We start from the raw sequence: 19,032 nt of genomic DNA, 5'->3' as shown, positions 1-19,032 counted from the left end.
GTAAACGTCTAGGAACTGAGGAGACCAGTTGCTAAAGTTTTGCTAAAGTTGTTCCATTTATGCCTGATGCAGGATTCTAACTGCTTAAAAGTGTTGGGTTGTCTGTCGTATTTTTAGTTTCAAGATTTGCAAAGATTTTCAATTGGAGTAAGGTCTAGACTGCAGGCAGGCCCAGTTTAGCACCCATACTCCTACTACAAAGCCATGCTGTTGTCATATACTGTATGTAGTATGCAGTTTAGCATTATCCTCCTGAAATAGGCAAGGCCTTCCCTGAAAAAGACATTGACTGAATGGTAGTAAATGCTGCTCTAAAACCTGGATATATCTTTCAGCTTTGATGGAGCATTTCCACATGTACAAGCTGCCCATTCCATACGCACATATGCACTCCCGTACCATCAAAGATGCAGGCTTTTGAAATTAGATTGTTGATAACAAGCCATAAGGTTCCTCTTCTCTATAGTCCAGAAGACATGGCACCCACGATTACCAAAAATGTCAAATTTTGATTCATCTGACCACAGAACAGTTCTCCACTTTGCAACAGACCATTTTAATGAGCTTTGGCCCAGCAAAAACCATGCAGTTTCTGGATCATGCTCAGATATGGCTTCTTTGCATGAGTTTCCTGTGAGTGAATTCCTTCAGGTTTCATCATCCATTGTGGCTGACCGCTTGTAGTTCATTGATCTTCCTGCGCTAAGGTAACTGCCTGTCCATACAAGGTAGGAGCAGACAGCTATGGTGAGCATCTGCAGGAGCCTAAGATTGCACCTGCAAACTGCTGATTGCAGATGCAATGCTCTGCAGGCTCCTTAGAAAAAAAAAATACAAGCGCATGTTTCTCTGTCGCTCATTGACAGACGTAGTCCTCCTTGATTAATATCAACTCGGGTTATACTGCCCTCTACAGAAGTAGGACTACACAGGAAAGAAAATGTTCTGGCCACACCCTAGGGGCAGTCCCAGAGGGTATATCCTCTCACTTCCTGCTACAGCAAATCAATTTTTTTCTGTCTAGTTAGGAGTAAGGACCTAGATTCCTTGCTAGGATCTTCGGTCCTGGCAGGTTTTTTTTTAGAAATACGTTTTTAGACAGCTTTTTTTCTCCAGTGTTCCTGTGAGATCTTCAAGCAAGCACGCTGAAACTGGGCGACGGGCTTGATGTTGAGATCCAGTGGTCATCCCAGTTCAGCCTACAAGCGCGTGCAGGCCATAGCTCCGCGCTGGGTCGGCCGCGACATAGTCCCACTGGACGGGGACTGACCCTGCGAGTTAAACGTCTCGCCTGGACGCCAATGACCAACAGAGTCACGGCGTCCGTATTGGTCGACAGCCCCCCCCACCCCGGTGGAGAGGGGTTCTGTCAGGAGTTGGCGCCCGCCTGGTTCCCGGTATGGTGAGTAGAATGTTCCCCCTCTCCCCCTGTCGGGTTTGTGGTGGACGCGGGCCCCTCTCTGGGATGGTCGGACGCTCAGTTCTGGGTCTCCCCTCTATCCTATAACAGGTCACAGATCCCCAAATTTGAGTGTGATTTTTGTGAATAGAAACCAGGAGGCTTGGTTTGGGAGCTGACTATCTAAATTTACTATATGATACAAGATCGAGTTTCGATCACTTCCACCTGTGCGATTCTTCCCTTCCAATATTCGACATCCCCGGGTCGCTTAAGAAGCTTTGCGGGGACAGCTTGATGCAGCAAGCAGTGGTAGTTCCCATTCCTTGGGGGAGTTCTAGTCAAACCTGTTCACAATGCCCAGGAAAAAGGGCTAGGTGCGTCCAATTCTGGTCTTGGAAGAGATGGAGTCCATCCATACAGTGGTGGCCTCCCTGCATCAGTTTAGGATGCCTATCTTCATATCCCCATCTTCGCAGGATATCAGCAGTTTCGTTGCTTTTCCCAAAGATCATCCCTGGTTCCCACCAGGAGACTCAACTATCTGGGCCTAATTTTGGATACATCCTTGGCAAGAGTGTTTCTCCATGCGGAGAAACTCCAGAAGATTCAGTCAATGATTCGGATGTTGTTGTCCGTCAACTGGCTGGGATTGATGGTCGCCTCTTTAGAGGCAGTACCGTCTGCCCAGTCTCATACACGAATTCTCCAAAGAGGAGATTCTTCTCATATGGAATCGGAATCCCGATTCCCTGGACAATCAGATCCGATTGAGCGAGCGGACCAGGGAGGCTCTGGTCTGGTGGCTTCGGTCTCCGATGCTCAGCCAGGGGAAGTAATTTCTTCTGATAAATTCCAGGTTACCGATAAATGTGTTGGAACTGAGAGCGATCAGACTTTGTCTGATTTACTGGACTGAGCAGCTCCAGGGCACTCCGGTTCGGATCCAATCGGACTATGCCTCGGTCATGACTTATGTCGATCACCAAGGGGCACCAAGAGTGCCCTGGCGGCCATAGAAGTGGCCAACATTCTTATTGGGGGAACAGTTGTTCCAGTTCTCTCCGCGATATTTATCACAAGGGTGGACAGGCAGATTATTTCAGCCGTCAGATTCTGGATCAAGTGGAATAGTCTCTTCATCCAGAGGTATTTCACCAGCTGTCCCTTCATTGGGGCACCCCGGATATGGATCTGTTGGCAGGTTGGCTCAACTGGGCTCGCGCCCGCGATCCTCTAGCGGACGCAGCAGACGCGCTGAGCGCCCCGCAGAGGAAGTATCAGCTACTGTATGTCTCCCCCCCCCCCCCCTCTCAAGTTACTGCTGAGATTTCTCCGCAGGATAGAGGTGGAGGGAACTCCAGTTATCCTGGTAATTCTGGGCTAGCCTCGTCAAGCCGGGTACGCCGACTTGGGCAAGACTAGTCGCGGACGCTCCTTGGAGACTTCTTCTCATGGAGGATCTGCGGTCTCAAGGACCGATCTTCCATCGTGCTTTACAGTCGCTGGCTTTAACGGCCTGGCCATTGAGACCCAGGTACTGAAGGACAGAGGATTGTCAGCTTCAGTTATTCCTACTCTAATTAAAGCAAGGAAAGCGACTTCCAGCAAAGTCTATTATCGCACATGGAAGACTTATATTGCGTGGTGTGAATCGTAGGAGTTTTCCCCCACATGACTCCTAACAAAAAGTTCTGGCGCTACTTCAAAGTTGGAAAGTCCTGGAATGTCCCTTCACAGAAGGTGCACAAAAACATATATGCAAAGTTTATGTGTTGGTAGTATATTATGATGGCAACACTGTTCGCCCAATCTCAAATGCAAGACAGCATAAAAAATGAACTTAAAAGAAAATAAGAGATGGCGCTCAGATGTGCATATAATATGTAATGAACCCCAGTGCAGACTTGGGTGAATAGTCTCATGAACACTTTATTTGCATTGATCCAATGATTAAAACATGGTATGGGTTAAGCAAACACAGTCCTACCGCCCCTTGAAACCTCTGGACCTTCTCACCGATGGTTTTAGAAAATCCTTAGGGAACCGGTGGCTGCTGTTGGGACCTGGCTGGCAGATGGATAAGCAGATAGGGTCGCAGGCAGGAGGGCTCAACCGGTCTGATGTGCGGCCGCTTCTTCAGACCGGAGGCTCTGTGTCAGACTCCCTCGGCGTCTCGTGTAAGCATCGGGAGTCGCACTTCGATGACGTCACTGCGTGGGACCGAAGATCTGCTGACGGCCGGCTCCGGAGTTACCCGGAGGTCAAGGAGGACGGGGGACTGGCTGGATTTGCTTCTGAAGAGCCTCCCGATCGCCACCTGGCGATCGGGTGGCGATCGAGAGGCTCTTCAGAAGCAAATCCAGCCAGTCCCCCGTCCTCCTTGACCTCCGGGTAACTCCGGAGCCGGCCGTCAGCAGATCTTCGGTCCCACGCAGTGACGTCATCGAAGTGCGACTCCCGATGCTTACACGAGACGCCGAGGGAGTCTGACACAGAGGCTCCGGTCTGAAGAAGCGGCCGCACATCAGACCGGTTGAGCCCTCCTGCCTGCGACCCTATCTGCTTATCCATCTGCCAGCCAGGTCCCAACAGCAGCCACCGGTTCCCTAAGGATTTCCTAAAACCATCGGTGAGAAGGTCCAGAGGTTTCAAGGGGTGGTAGGACTGTGTTTGCTTAACCCATACCATGTTTTAATCATTGGATCAATGCAAATAAAGTGTTCATGAGACTATTCACCCAAGTCTGCACTGGGGTTCATTACATATTATATGCACATCTGAGCGCCATCTCTTATTTTCTTTTAAGTTTTCCCCCACGTACCTATTCGGTGACCCGAATCTTGGGTTTTTTCTGCAAAAGGGCGGAATTTCATCCAGGGGGTGCAGCACTTGGCTTCGCCAGTGCGCGCGCCCTTACCACCCTGGGATCTTAATTTGGTGTTGTCGGTTCTTCAGAAACCTCCCTTTGAAAATATCAGGGAGATTCCCTTGCTTACATTATCCCAGAAGGTGGCCTTCTTGGTGGCTATCATTTCTGCACGCAGGGTGTCAGAACTGGCTGCATTATTGTGTCATTCCCCATATCTGGGGATTCATAGGGATAAGGTAGTTCTTCATCCGAAGCCATCTTTTTTTCCTAAGGTGGTTTTCAGACTTTCATCTGAATGAAGATATTGTGCTACCTTCCTTGTGTCCTCAGCCCAATCATCCTCGGGAATATGCGTTGCATTATTTGGATGTGGTTCGGGCAATCAGGGTATACCTGAAGACTACGGAATCTTTCCGTAAGACGGATTCACTTTTTGTGATCACGGATGGCCCCAGAAAGGGGTTGCCTGCATCTGCCGCGACTATCTCCAAATGGATTAGACAGACGGTGGTACAGGCTTATTCTATTAAGGGTCAGAATCCTCCGTTCCCTGTTAAGGCGCACTTCACTCGAGCGCTCAGTACTTCCTGGGCCTACCGCCATCAGGCGGCAGTGGTCCAGGTGTGCAAGGCGGCTACCTGGTAGTCGGTGCATACCTTTACAAAATTTTATAAAGTTGATGTGATGGCGTCGGCGGATGCCTCATTTGGCCGAAAGGTTTTGCAGGCCGCAATTTGAGGAGATCGGCGGTCTACCTCGAGGGTTTTTTTCCGTTGGAATTTCAGTTGGGTCTCATCTTTTGATTGATGAGCCTTTAAAACTTCTAGTTGGTACCGGTTGGGCCTTCTAGATTGGATTTCCATTTTCCCACCCCTCATTTGTGGCACTGCTTTGGGTCGTCCCGAGTTGATATTAATCAAGGAGGACTATGTCTGTCAATGAGCGACAGAGAAAAATGGATTTTTGTAAAATCTTACCGTAAAATCCTTTTCTCTTAAGCTCATTAACAGACGTAGTACCCGCCCCTCTGTTTTTGAGTTGGGTTGGGTTAAATTCTCTAAACACTGCTTTGTGACATAACTGATTTGCTGTAGCAGGAAGTGAGAGGATATACCCTCTGGGACTGCCCCTAGGGTGTGGCCAGAACGTTTTCTTTCCTGTCTAGTCCTACTCCTGTAGAGGGCAGTATAACCCGAGTTGATATTAATCAAGGAGGACTACGTCTGTCAATGAGCTTAAGAGAAAAGGATTTTACGGTAAGATTTTACAAAAATCCATTTTTTTACCTGCAAAAAATGTTATTTATTGAAAAGGTGAACTTATCCGTTAATGCAGTACTGTTTGAGGACCCGAAGATTACAGGCATCTAATATTGCTGTCCTCACCTGGGCCTTGTCCCTTGTGCACAAAGACTTCGCCAGATCAGTGTTTCTTAACCTTTTTTTTAGTGAAGGCACCCTTTAAAATTCTGCACAATCTGGAGGCACTCCATTCTAAATTGTAAAAAAAATGAAACTACTAGCTTTAAATATCGCAGTAACACACACATACAGATTGCCCAACGTTATAAGTGATTTTTTCTTCCAAAGCAAATGCACTACTGTAAATACACACTTTACCAGACTAGTATTCCAATGATTCTCTCCCTCTCTCAGCTAATGTGACCCCAGTGCTGATGGAGAGAGGCAGGGAAGGGGCAAAGAAGGATGCTGTGCAGGCGCCCAATGTTGTTGTCATCCAATGGCGTCACTGGTTGTTAGGCCGTTAGCGGCTAGAAGGTGTAATAGTGCATAATGAAAACCTGTGGCTTTGTGTAACTAAAAGGCAGGCTTCATCTACCCCCTTGCTTGCATACAGTGTTTGGGCAATTTCTACCTGGCACCCTGGTTGAAAAAAAACTGCTCCAGATTCTCAGAATCTTTTGATATTCTGTAATGCTGATGATATATTTAAAGTCTTTGCAATTTTATATTGAGAAACATTATCCTGAAATGAATCCAAAATGTAGAAACTATCCATGCCAACAGTACACCAAACCTATAAACCAGTAGCTAGCATCACATTTATTGATTACAAATAAACTGTGAATAATAAGAACGCGCAGCGTTTGATTAAAAGTATAAACCTATAACATAATAAAGTCCTTCAAAGGAACCAGCCAAAGGAGAGATAATCCCAGCACCAGTTTCAGAGTGACAGAGGGAGTCACACAACCCCACTGTGGTCAGGCAACCCTCCTTACCGGAAAGGAGTGGACCCTCATATTATAGATTGGCCAAACTCGCTAAGTAGGCATCAGATGGTAACACCAATCTGAAGGAGAAATAGCCCCATCACATGGAAAACTTCCAACTGGGATTAGATAACCAGTCCTCTATGAACAACTGTGCAGATTTCCAATGCTATAGTAGTTAACCTCATGAAAGTATAAAAAAAAAATCAGCCAGCTCAACATTGAACCCTACGGACTAAGACTGGGATGCCATTAAGTTCATGTGCGTGTAAAGGCAGGTGCCCCCAATACTTTTGACAACATAGTGTATATCGGTGTGGTGTATTATATAAGAACAATCTGAAAGCAAAAATAGGCTTCAGCTTGGGATTCTGTGACCTTTTTTATGGTCAGAAAACTTTTCAGTGAGTCTTATAATTCTTAGAGGAGGTTCACTCTTTCAGGGAAATAAAAAATCCTGTAGTTGCTGGCTTTTATTAAAAGAACACCTACTTGTCCAGGGATCCAGTGCTGTCCTCACCTGGGCTAATTAATCGCTAGCTAGTTCTCGGTGCCGGTATCATAACTCTGGCTGGCTGTGCTGCTTCACAGACGGCTGACCACTGCATGTGTGAACCCCTCAGTCTTCTGGGACATGTCCTAGAAGACTGCAGGGAGGGAGGGGGGAGGAGAACTTCTGCTCAGGTCGCCTAGGTGATCTGAGCAGAAGTGGGAGCAGTTATATCTTGTATAAACCACAGTTACATGTACCGTAGTACTGGTGAAACCTTCTCCAACACATCCACTGCTCAAGAATAACCTCCTTCAATTTTAGCTGGCCTTTTACTGTTCACCTATTTCGCTCTATGTTCACCCACTGTAAACTTGTTGTGTGAACAGCTTGGCTTTTATGCTGCTACTTTATTATTAGTCAATTTTGTTAATGGATGCTTAAATGCATTATGCATGGGGAGCGCTTCCCTACCCCTGTCCTTTTGCCTGCATGACTATGACCAATAACGGAAAGATCAATAACCAACATTTGAGAGTCAAAGATAAACTGTTGTTCTATTAATGCCCTCCTGCTTCTCTCTTACACATACCTTCCCCTCCTGTCCATACCTTTGACACTTTCCTCCTGCTCATACACCGTCCTGTCTTAGCTTTTCTGCATATATTGCTCCCGTCATATCCTCCGCACTTCTCTCCTCCATGTTACTCACAATGTCGTACCCTATACTGGTATACCCTCCACACTACTATTACACACACTGTCTGCTGTCAAACTGCATTTTATTTTATTTACTGCATATGGTGCTCACTGTCAATCTTCTACACTCCTCTCCTGCACATGCTGCCTGCTGTCCTACCCTGCAGCACTCCTTTCCTGCACATACTGCCCTTATTGTCATACCCTCCAAACTCCTTTCCTCCAAATACTGCTCATTGCTTTTTTTTTTTTTTTGTAAATCCTGCAGGCAAGATCTAGTTTGATAACGTTGAAGACATAGCCAGCATGATGTGGGGAAAATTTATTTTAGTTGGAAGGATAGAACAATACTTGTGCCTTTACAGAATTGCTGTTTTAATATACATGCTTCCCATGTTTTTTCTTACGCCATAAAGAGACCGTGTTGGCTGTGTGTGGCAAGTTGTCCGCGATCACCTTTACCATCTTTGCGCACATGCAGTGGAGTTCTGCTTCCTTGTTGAACGTGCTGTGGTTGGGCTGCTACGACTTGCTATTCGACTTTTACGACGTGATGACATCAGTGCACAGGTATCTTACTACACTGCCACTTTTATCACTTGTCTTTACAGACATAAAATGCCATATTCTTAAAAATGTTAATTTATGAAATGCCCTATTCTAAAAATGTTGGGTAATTCATGCAGTGTACAAAATTAGCATAATAACCTAAGAAGCAGAGATTTTTTTTTAGTAATACCAGAATGGAATAACATGTATGCAAGATGTAAATTAGTATTAGTGTGTTTATTACTGTAAGTATGTTGTGAAAGATCTTTTGATCCCTATAACTGCACAGTATAGTTTAATGCATAGTGCTAATGTTGGAGAAATGTCTGAAGCAATTATGATGTAGTAGTTTTCCTGTAGCAGCTCGCCGAGATTCTTTCTTTTTTATTTAAAGCCAAACTAAACTCTCTCAAACAACATTAACTATTTCTAATCCTTATGCTGCTAGCATTAGTAAATAGATAGAAAGGTGTATCATATTTACTTGTTTTAAATTTTTTTCACATTTCTTCAGTTGCCTCTTGGTTCCTGGCCTTAGCCAAAATTGTCATAAATGCCAGGAGTTTTTATAGGCATTTTTTTTCTGTCATCTGGAGGAAGGGAGGAAGGCTTTTTTTCAGCTAAGCACACCCTCATGCCTGTGTGTCCGGGCTAAGGGCAGATGGATTCTATATAGAGTACACTGACTATGGAGAGGCTGCTCACCCAATAATTCTAGACAAGAAGGGATGCCGAAGCATCGACCCCCAGCGGGTTTTTAGGCAGCATAGATAGTAAAGGTATAGAGACAAAAATAATGTCAAAAGTAGTAAAAAGTCATCTTTAATAAACAAAACTTGAAAAAGTGACAAGTGATGTAACATAAATGTAACAAAAAAAAAATTTAAATTTATTAACAAGATTAAAACCAACTCCTGAAAGGGGAGTATGTTATGAGCTCCTGGTAATAGTACAATAACATGATAAACTCATTGCAAGAGGATATTCACAAATAACAAGGTCATTGCAAAATTGTTACACATGACACAGAAAGTACCCCAAACCCCTGAAGGGTTGGGGGCAAGTGGCAGATGGATTCCTGTAAGTAAATGCTACGTTAATCATCTGCTCTTACTCAAGATGGCCGCTTATAGAAATGCTAGGAGGGTGTTTTTCAAAGTGATTTCTAAACATAAAAAAGCATGGAGATATGGATGCGTAGGTAAGTTTGCTTTGAATATTTATTTGTGGTGCTCAGATACAGTTAAAAAGGAGCTGCCGTCTGCTCACATAATTTGTAATAAATATATCTTTGCCATTCTGAGGCTTCCCTCCAACCACTTTGCATTTTATTTAATATGTACTGTGATTCTGTACTTACCAAATATGCTGCAGAAATCTCCCTCCACAAAGTCTTGCTGCAGCTTGTAGAACAGTGTAAATTTGCAGTCCCTGCAAAATAACTCAACACACAGCCATTGATGTCTAAACTGCTGGCAACAAAAGTGAGTACACCCCTAAGTGAAAATGTCCAAATTGGGCCCAATTCGCCATTTTCCCTCCCCCGATGTCATGTGACTCGTTAGTGTTACAAGGTCTCAGGTGTGAATGGGGAGCAGGTGTGTTAAATTTGGTGTTATCGCTCTCACACTCTTACTGGTCACTGGAAGTTCAACATGGCACCTCATGGCAAGAAACTCTCTGATGATCTGAAAAAAAGAATTGTTGCTCCAAATAAAGGTGGCCTAGGCTATCAGAAGATTGCCAAGACCCCGAAACTGAGCTGCAGCACAGTGGCCAAGACCAATACAGTGGTTTAACAGGACAGGTTCCACTCAGAACAGGCCTAGCTATGGTCGACCAAAGAAGTTGAGTGCACGTGCTCAGCGTCATATCCAGAGGTTGTCTTTGGGAAATAGACGTATGAGTGCTGCCAGCATTGCTGCAGACGTTGAAGGGGTGGGTGTCAGCCTGTCAGTGCTCAGATCATACGCCGCACACTGAATCAAATTGGTCTGCATAGCTGTCGTCCCAGAAGGAAGCCTCTTCTAAAGATGATGCACAAGAAAGTCCACAAACAGCTTGCTGAAGACAAGCAGACTAAGGACAAGAATCACTGGAACCATGTCCTGTGGTCTCATGAGACCAAGATAAACTTATTTGGTTCAGATGGTGTCAAGCGTGTGTGGCAGCAACCAGCTGAGGAGTACAAAGTCATGCATGGTGGTGAGAGTGTCATGGTCTGAGGCGGCATGAGTGCTGCCGACACTGGGGAGCTACAGTTCATTGAGGGAACCAAGAATGCCAACATATACTTTGACATACTGAAGCAGAGCATGTTCCCCCCTCCCTTCAGAGACTGGACCACAGGGCAGTATTCCAACATAACGACCCCAAGCACACCTCCAAGACGACCACTGCCTTGCTAAAGAAGCGGAGGGTAAAGGTGATGGACTGGCCAAGCATGACCTAAACCCTATTGAGCATCTGTGGGGCATCCTCAAAGAGAAGGTGGAGGAGCGCAAGGTCTCTAACATCCACCAGCTCCATGATGTCATGGAAGAGTGCAAGAGGACTCCAGTGACAACCTGTGAAGCTCTGGTGAACTCCATGCCCAAGAGGGTTAAGGCAGTGCTTGAAAATAATGGCCACACAAAATATTGACACTTTGAGCCCAATTCGAACATTTTTACTTAAGGGTGTACTCACTTTTGTTGTCAGCAGGTTTAGCCATTAATGGGTGTGTGTTAGTTATTTTAAGGGGACAGCAAATTTACTCAGTTATACACTCACTACTTTAACATTGTAGCAAAGTGACCTTTCTTCAGTGTTGTCACATAAAAAGATATAAAATATTCACAAAAATGTGAGGGGTGTACTCACTTTTGTGAGATAATGACTGTGTGTGTGTCAACACACACACACACACACACACCTATACAAACAACACACACCACTGCTTGCCTGAACATTTCTCCTCTCTTAATGAATACTCATGGATCTCTGCAGTCTCCTGTTCTCTCCACCCTCATCTAGCCCCCTCCAGCTCTCCTTGGCTTTCCTATGACTAATCCCTCCCTCCCTTGCTGGCAAACTCTCATGAGAGTAAGAGAGAGAGAGCCGTGCATGAGGTCATTAGCCTAGGCTTTTTACCAGACAAGAAAGAGGAAGTGGGCTGTATAAGGTATGTATAAAAGGTTTTACTATCAAAAGTTAAAACAACAAGGGCAGAGGATTTAATAGAAGGAAAGATGGAAAAAATGACTCAAGGCCTGCTTTAAGTTCTGATTTATTAAATGCACAAAATAAATTGCTTAGGTCAGCATATATGCATTATACATGAGACCTCAGTGAAAACAAAGGCTACACAAATGAGTCAAAATGGAGTGCCCAGGGGACTATAGAAACTGTGACCACATAAAATGTTTTCAGCCAACCTGCTTAGTATGCATACAGTTGTGCTCATAAGTTTACATACCCTGGCAGAATTTGATTTCTTGGCCATTTTTCAGAGAATATGAATAACACAAAAACTTTTCTTTGACTCACGTTTAGTGTTTGGCTGACGCCATTTATTATCAATCAACTTTGTTTACTCTTTTTTAAATCATAATAAAAACAGAAACTACCCAAATGACCCTGTTTAAAAGTTTATATACCCCAGTTCTTAATACCGTGTATTGCCCCCTTTAACATCAGTGACAGCTTGAAGTCTTTTGTGATATTTGTGGATGAGGCTCTTTATATTCTCAGATGGTAAAGCTGCCCATTTTTCTTGGCAAAAAGCCTCCAGTTCCTGTAAATTCTTGGGTTGTCTTACATGAACTACACGTTTTGAGATCTCCCCAGAGTGGCTCCATCATATTGAGGTCAGGAGACTGAGATGGCCAGTCCAGAACCTTCACTTTATTCTGCTGTAGCCAATGACAGGTCGACTTGGCCTGGTGTTTAGGATCATTGTCATGTTGGAATGTCCGCATACATCCCTTGTGCAGCTTTCCGGGCTGATGAATGCAAAATTTCCTATAGTATTTCTTGCCATCAATTCTGACCAAATTTCCTGTGCCTTTTTTGTAGCTCACACATCCCTAAAACCTCAGCGATCCACCACCGTGTTTCACAGTAGGAATGGTGTACCTTTCATCATAGGCCTTGTTGACTCCTCACCAAATGTGTCATCACTCCAAATGACTTTGTGCCAGAAGGTTTGAGGCTTGTCTCTGTGCTGTTTGTGTCTTGTAAGTGGGATACTTTGTGGCATTTGCGTAGTAATGGCGTTCTTCTAGCGACTTGACCATGCAGCCCATCTTTCTTCAAGTGCCTCCTTATGAGTGCATCTTGAAACCGCCACACCACATGTTTTCAGAGTCCTGTATTTCACCTGAAGTTATTTGTGGGTTTTTCTTTGCATCTCAAACAATTTTCCTGGCAGTTGTGGCTGAAATTTTAGTTGGTCTACCTGACCGTGGTTTGGTTTCAACAGAACACCTAATTTTCCGCTTGATTAGAGTTTGAACACTGCTAATTGGCATTCTCAATGTTTTGGATATCTTTTTATATCCCTTTCCTGTTCTATACAGTTCAACTACCTTTTACCGCAGATCCTTTGACAATTCTTTTGCTTTCCCTGTGACTCAGAATCCAGAAACGTCAGGGCAGCACTGGATGAAAGATGCAAGGGTCTGTCAGGAGTCCAGAAACTCATTGACCTTTTATACACACACACTCTAATTACAAGCAAACAGATCGCAGGTGAGGGTGGTTGCCTTTAATAGCCATTCAAACCCCTTTGGCTCCTTTCACACACTCCGTCCGTTGGATGGAGTCCGTTTTTCTCAGCGGGGGATCGAGCCGCCGATCCCCCGCTGAGCAGGAGGATGACAGCTGTGTTTCCGCGCTGTGTGCGGAGACACAGCTGTCAGTTCCCCATGCATCTCTATGGGGGAAATCGGATGTCAACGGACCGTCAGTCCGTTCTCACCCGATCCCATCCGATCCGATCCGCTGGACGGATGGAAAATAGGGTTTCCATCCGTCCAGATTTGACGGATCGGATCGGGTCGGATGTCAGCGGACATGTCTCCGCTGACATCCGATGCCCCATAGGAATGCATGGGGGGACCGTTCAGATCCGCCAAAAAAACGGACAGGTGGATCTGAACGGTCCGCCTGTGTGAAAGGGGCCTTAGTGTCAACTTGTGTGCATGTTATCAGGCCAAAATCACCAGGGTATGTAAACTTTTGATCAGAGTCATTTGAATAGTTTCTGTTGTCATTATGATTTAAAAATAGTAAACACAGTTGATTGATAATAAATGGCTTCAGCCAAACACTAACCATGAGTGAAAGGTTTTTGTGTTATCATTCATATTCTCTGAAAAATGGCCAAGAAATCATAAATTCTGCCAGGGTATGTAAACTTGTGAGCTCAACTTTGTCTGGTGTGAAATAGTAGTTTATTTTGCATTTAAATTAATTTGGCATGTGTTTGGTTGTTGAATTTACTTTGATTGTTCTTACTAATGTGTATCCCCTCATATACCAAAACAGTATTTGGTATACCATGCTTATGCAGGCCTGATGATCTGATGATGCACGCTGTGCATGAGATTCTGCATCTAGCTTGTCTGTGTACATTTTGTAAAGGTGACATTTACTCAAATGTTCTTTTAAAAAAAAAAAAAAAAAAAAAAAAAAAAAGGTCCTGAATGTCTTAAAAAATGTTGCACTAATTCTGCTTGTTATTTCTACAGGTTCTTCTTTCCCTTCGCATTCTGCTAATGATGAAGCCAAGTGTCCTTTCCCGAGTAAGCCGCCAAGTTGCTTTCGGCCTTCATGAACTGTTGAAGACCAATGCTGCCAACATCCACTCCAGCAATGATTGGTACACACTGTTTTGCCTGCTGGAGTGCATTGGTGCAGGGGTAAAGCCTCCACCTGCCCTGCAGGTGACAACCAGGAGCGATAATGACACAGGTACATGGAGAATGTGCACTAATGAAATCCTATGCCTTTCAGAGATAAGCAGCTGTTTTATGCTGTGCCAGATTACAATGAAGGACAGATGAGGAAAACCAATATCTTGTTGAAGTACATTAGTGAAATTAAACAGGATCATCTGCTCTGCATATTAACCACCTGAAATGTGCCCACTGGATATTTTATATCATAGATAGTGATGTGACTAAGAGCTTATAGGAATAAATATACAGAGATATAGTGTGTGTGTGTGTGTGTGTGTGTGTGTGTGTGTGTGTGTGTGTGCCCGCGTATGTATATGTATAGGCCATAAACTAATTAAAGAGCAATGTTTTTAAATGTTGCATTTTGACCTATGCTTGCAGCATTGAATCTAGTGTGGAATGCTGTGCTTTAGGAGACCGCATGGTATGCTCTGAGGTGTACCCTCAAGAGGCAACTGTGTTATCAAATTACTTGGGTTTTGGGGCTACCACTACTAAACTGTGTTTTTTAATATAGATTACCAGTGTAGCAGGATTCCCAGCTGTTTTTCTGGATGTGGGTCACCGGGTGCAACAAAAGTACCTTTGTGCATGTTTCTCCAAGTGTGAGCACTGAGACAATGACCAGTTCAGTATCTTTGGGGTTTTTGTATTTATTGAGAACTTGGCTGGGAGAAGGGAATGAGTGGGATACTCCTTTGGTTCCAGATCAGAAAAAAGAGGCAGGGGAACCGCTCAGGGGAGAAAGCAATCCCGACCATCAAGGCAAGGTGCAGCTAGGATCCGCAATCCAGACAGCTGTGTTGTATAAAGAGAAAGACAGCCGCACTTCAGCTTGAAGGTGCAAAATATAAAATCTGTTTATTTGAATCCAAAAGGTAAATTCAATCCAAGATACAGTCCATAATGCAGTCAGAGACCAGGGATGAAAGCATAGCAGTTGACGCATTTCACGGATAAACGTCCGCTTAGTCGTAACCATGTACATACATGAAAAGATACTGCTTGAATGGCAAAAACTTCCTGAGCCCATCCTCGATCATCGTTAATTGAGCACACAGTTGCAAATCATCAGTGCTTGATTTTCGGATAGAGACAGCCAAGCAGACTTTCATGTATAAAGACACCGCCCTAAGCAAGGTAATTGCTATGGGTGTAAAGGACAGAAAACAAAAGCATGAAAGAATAAAAAACAGTAATGAAGAATAAAATCAGATAGTGATAAGAAAAAATATGAAATAAAGCATAGGACTAGATAAGAAATATAGAACCATATCCGTAAAATGCATGTGTGTTGCTGAAATAGTATCTCAAAGTACAAAACACAGAACCTCTAAAAAAGAAGCGGTCCCTCAGTTTAAACAATTCAATATACACATATGCACCGCCGAGATGGCAATAAAGGAAAACATGCATATAGGTCCCATGAAGTAGGTATAAATATATAAAACATATCTCTGCAGAGTGACCATGCACATAGGCAAAGAACAAAGAAAAGAAAAAGAAAACAAGCAAAACTAAAAAAGAAAAGTGAAGTAAAATCACCCTGGAGAATAGAGAATAGAAAATATTAAAGAATTAATAAATAAAACTCATAGTTAAACTATATGTATATTATGTTGCTGAGACCATCACAACTGTGTATTCCATAAACAATAACAATCGTATTGTGTAATATTCAAATATCTTTAAACATCATACACCCCAATTTTGTTGTAACAAAAATGATCCTGATTATGGTAACATAGATTCCTATAGTCACATCACAGAAAAATCTATTACATGTAGTGCAGATATACACACATGTATTAACCAATATCTCGGAACGTATACACACATGTTGCAAGACATGCAAATGTCGCATAGAAACAGCAACCCCAATATTCCAGAGCGAGCAAAACATCCAGAAAAGCAAAAAGAAATCAAGGCATGAAAAAAACAAAGAAGGAAGACAAGAAAAGAGAGCGAGAATCAGAGATAAATAACGATCGGTCAAATGAACCATAAATGAGTGTGTGATGTGGAAGGGGGAGAAAGTCTTAACAACAATGTAGTTACCTCAACTGGAGTTTTATAGTTAAAGTGGAGTTCCACCCAGGGGATACTTTTTTTAATAAAAATACCCCCCGGGACAGTCAGGGCTAGCACATTCCACAATGGCTAGCCTCTGATCTGTCCCGGGTTGCACTTACCTTTTAGGAGAAATACTTACCTTGAAAAAGTATTCTCCAGCGCTGCCATCTCAGGTGTGGGCAGCTTGAAGCCAGCACGATCCTCTTCGGCATCCTCTTCCTTCTTCTTCGGTCCCACGATGCACTGCAATGCTGCAGGCAAGTTAGATTTAAAGTCACTTCCGGTGCGCGCGCGTCATCCCTCCACAGCTTCTGGGCATGCCCAGAAGCTGTTTAGAAGGGAATGACGCGCGCGCACCGGAACTGACATCGGGGCCGGTGCAGGCGCATTGATTCCTGGGAGCGATGACGTTCAGCTCCCAGGAATCATTGCAAAAGCCAGGAAGTGACGATTCGCCGTGGCCGCCGAGGGGAGGAAGAAGGAAGTAAGGTAAGTATATTTTCTCTACAAGGTAAGTAAAAAAAAAAAAAATCGCGATTATCCATTTGTTTTTCAGGTGACCCGGAGCGAGAAGATGGAGGTAAGTTTAATTTTAGGGTAGAACTCCACTTTAAATCTAACTTGCCTGCAGCATATTTATCCCATATATCCAAATACCATCTCCTCCCATAAATTGGGAGAAAAGAACAAAATAAACACACCACTTACCAAGCATAGAAAAGGAGGTGTAGGACCAAATGTTAGGGAGAAATTGCTCCGTGTATGTATCCACCCGATATAGTTTGTGAAAATACACATCACCACATCGGGCAGAAAAGGACACACACACACAGCCCATCCAGAGATACCCGTATTAATATACAAGGATAAGTAACCCTATGCAACAATATAGATGTTAAAACTTGCAATAAACCTCCCATCCAGGTAGTTAAATGTCCATATCCAATAATGGCTAAATAGTAAGAAAATATCAAGAAAAACATCAGACCCGTTGTGGAGTCCACAGGCTGCAGATACACCCTCCTGTTCACATACATGTAATAAGAAATTTACCTCCCACAGATATAGCTAACCAGATTGCAAGTGAGAGAACTTATGCACATACATTGATAGATATATCAACGATATAGATCTTTCGATCCCATACAAATGCATATAAGCCCATAAAGACTATAGCTCTTCAATGTATGCATGTCCTGAAAACATGTCCACCAAAAAACTGGACTCATATATAGTATAATATAGAAAAACAAAGGACATGTACAAATTTAATAAACCAAATGAAAGTAGCATATTATACAGACAAAGGACATGCATATATTGAGATGCATGGGGGAATTCCTATCCAAGAAAGATTACCACTCACCCTAATTTGTATAGCCCAACATCATGAATAAAAATGGGTGACATCTCACTCTTTTCTTGTCTTCCTTCTTCTTTGTTTTTTTTTTTTTTTCATTCCTTGATTTATTTTTGCTTTTCTGGATGTTTTGCTCACTCTGGAATATTGGGGTTGCTGTTTCTATGCGACATTTGCATGTCTTGCAACATGTGTGTATACATTCCGATATATTGGTTAATACATGTGTGTATATCTGCACTACATGTAATGGATTTTTCTGTGATGTGACTATATAAATCTATGTTACCATAATCAGGATCATTTTTGTTACAACAAAATTGGGGTGTATGATGTTTAAAGATATTTGAATATTACACAATACGATCGTTATTGTTTATGGAATACACAGTTGTGATGGTCTCAGCAACATAATATACATATAGTTTAACTATGAGTTTTATTTATTAATTCTTTAATATTTTCTATTCTCTATTCTCCAGGGTGATTTTACTTCACTTTTCTTTTTTAGTTTTGCTTGTTTTCTTCGTTTTCTTATATATTTAATATATATTTATACCTACTTCATGGGACCTATATGTATGTTTTCCTTTATTGCCATCTCGGCGGTGCATATGTGTATATTGAATTGTTTAAACTGAGGGACCTCTTCTTTTTTTAGAGGTTCTGTGTTTTGTACTTTGAGATATTATTTCAGCAACACACATGCATTTTACGGATATGGTTCTATATTTCTTATCTAGTCCTATGCTTTATTTCATATTTTTTCTTTTCACTATTTTAATTTTATTCTTCATTTACTGTTTTTTATTCTTTCATTCTTTTGTTTTCTGTCCTTTACACCCATTGCAATTACCTTGCTTAGGGTGGTGTCTTTATACATGAAAGTCTGCTAGGCTGTCTCTATCCGAAAATCAAGCACTGATGATTTGCAACTGTGTGCTCAATTAACGATGATCGAGGATGGGCTCAGGAAGCTTTTGCCATTATTTAAGCAGTATCTTTTCTCTTTTCATGTATGTGCATGGTTACGACTAAGCGGACGTTTATCCGTGAAACGCGTCAACTGCTATGCTTTCATCCCTTGTCTCTGACTGTATTATGGACTGTATCTTGGATTGATTTTATCTTTTGGATTCAAATAAACGGATTTTATATTTTGCATCTTCAAGCTGGAGTGCGGCTGTCTTTCTCTTTATACTCCTTTGGTTCAACTATACACAATTTGCTAGGGACAATTGAGAAATGCCGAGTGGTGCTGACTTGACACTGGCTAAATGCCAGTCAACGCCGGTTGATGCTGTTTAACGCTGCCTGTTAACGCTGCCTGTTAACTCCAAACTGAAACTGACTTTGGACTGCTTTCTTGCGTAAAGAAGTCCTCTTTGAGCTCTCTTAAGCACTCCTTGCTGAGG

General features: G+C 43.0%; 1 protein-coding gene across 5 annotated transcripts in view; it reads left to right on the top strand.

The window, feature by feature from the left end:
* Positions 1-19,032, top strand: part of GBF1 (golgi brefeldin A resistant guanine nucleotide exchange factor 1) — a 332,969-nt gene that overhangs the window by 275,778 nt on the left and 38,159 nt on the right. For all 5 annotated transcript variants that reach the window (XM_082268417.1, XM_082268418.1, XM_082268420.1 and 2 more), the window contains 2 exons: positions 8,110-8,263; positions 13,975-14,197. In XM_082268417.1, the coding sequence (XP_082124543.1) occupies positions 8,110-8,263; positions 13,975-14,197 (377 nt within the window). The remainder of the gene's footprint in view (positions 1-8,109; positions 8,264-13,974; positions 14,198-19,032) is intronic.

The sequence above is a fragment of the Pelophylax lessonae genome, assembly GCF_965119305.1.
Source record: "Pelophylax lessonae genome assembly, chromosome: 9".
Lineage (NCBI taxonomy): Eukaryota > Metazoa > Chordata > Amphibia > Anura > Ranidae > Pelophylax > Pelophylax lessonae.
Note: the sequence above shows the minus strand (reverse complement) of the source record. Positions and strands in the feature narration are given on the sequence as shown.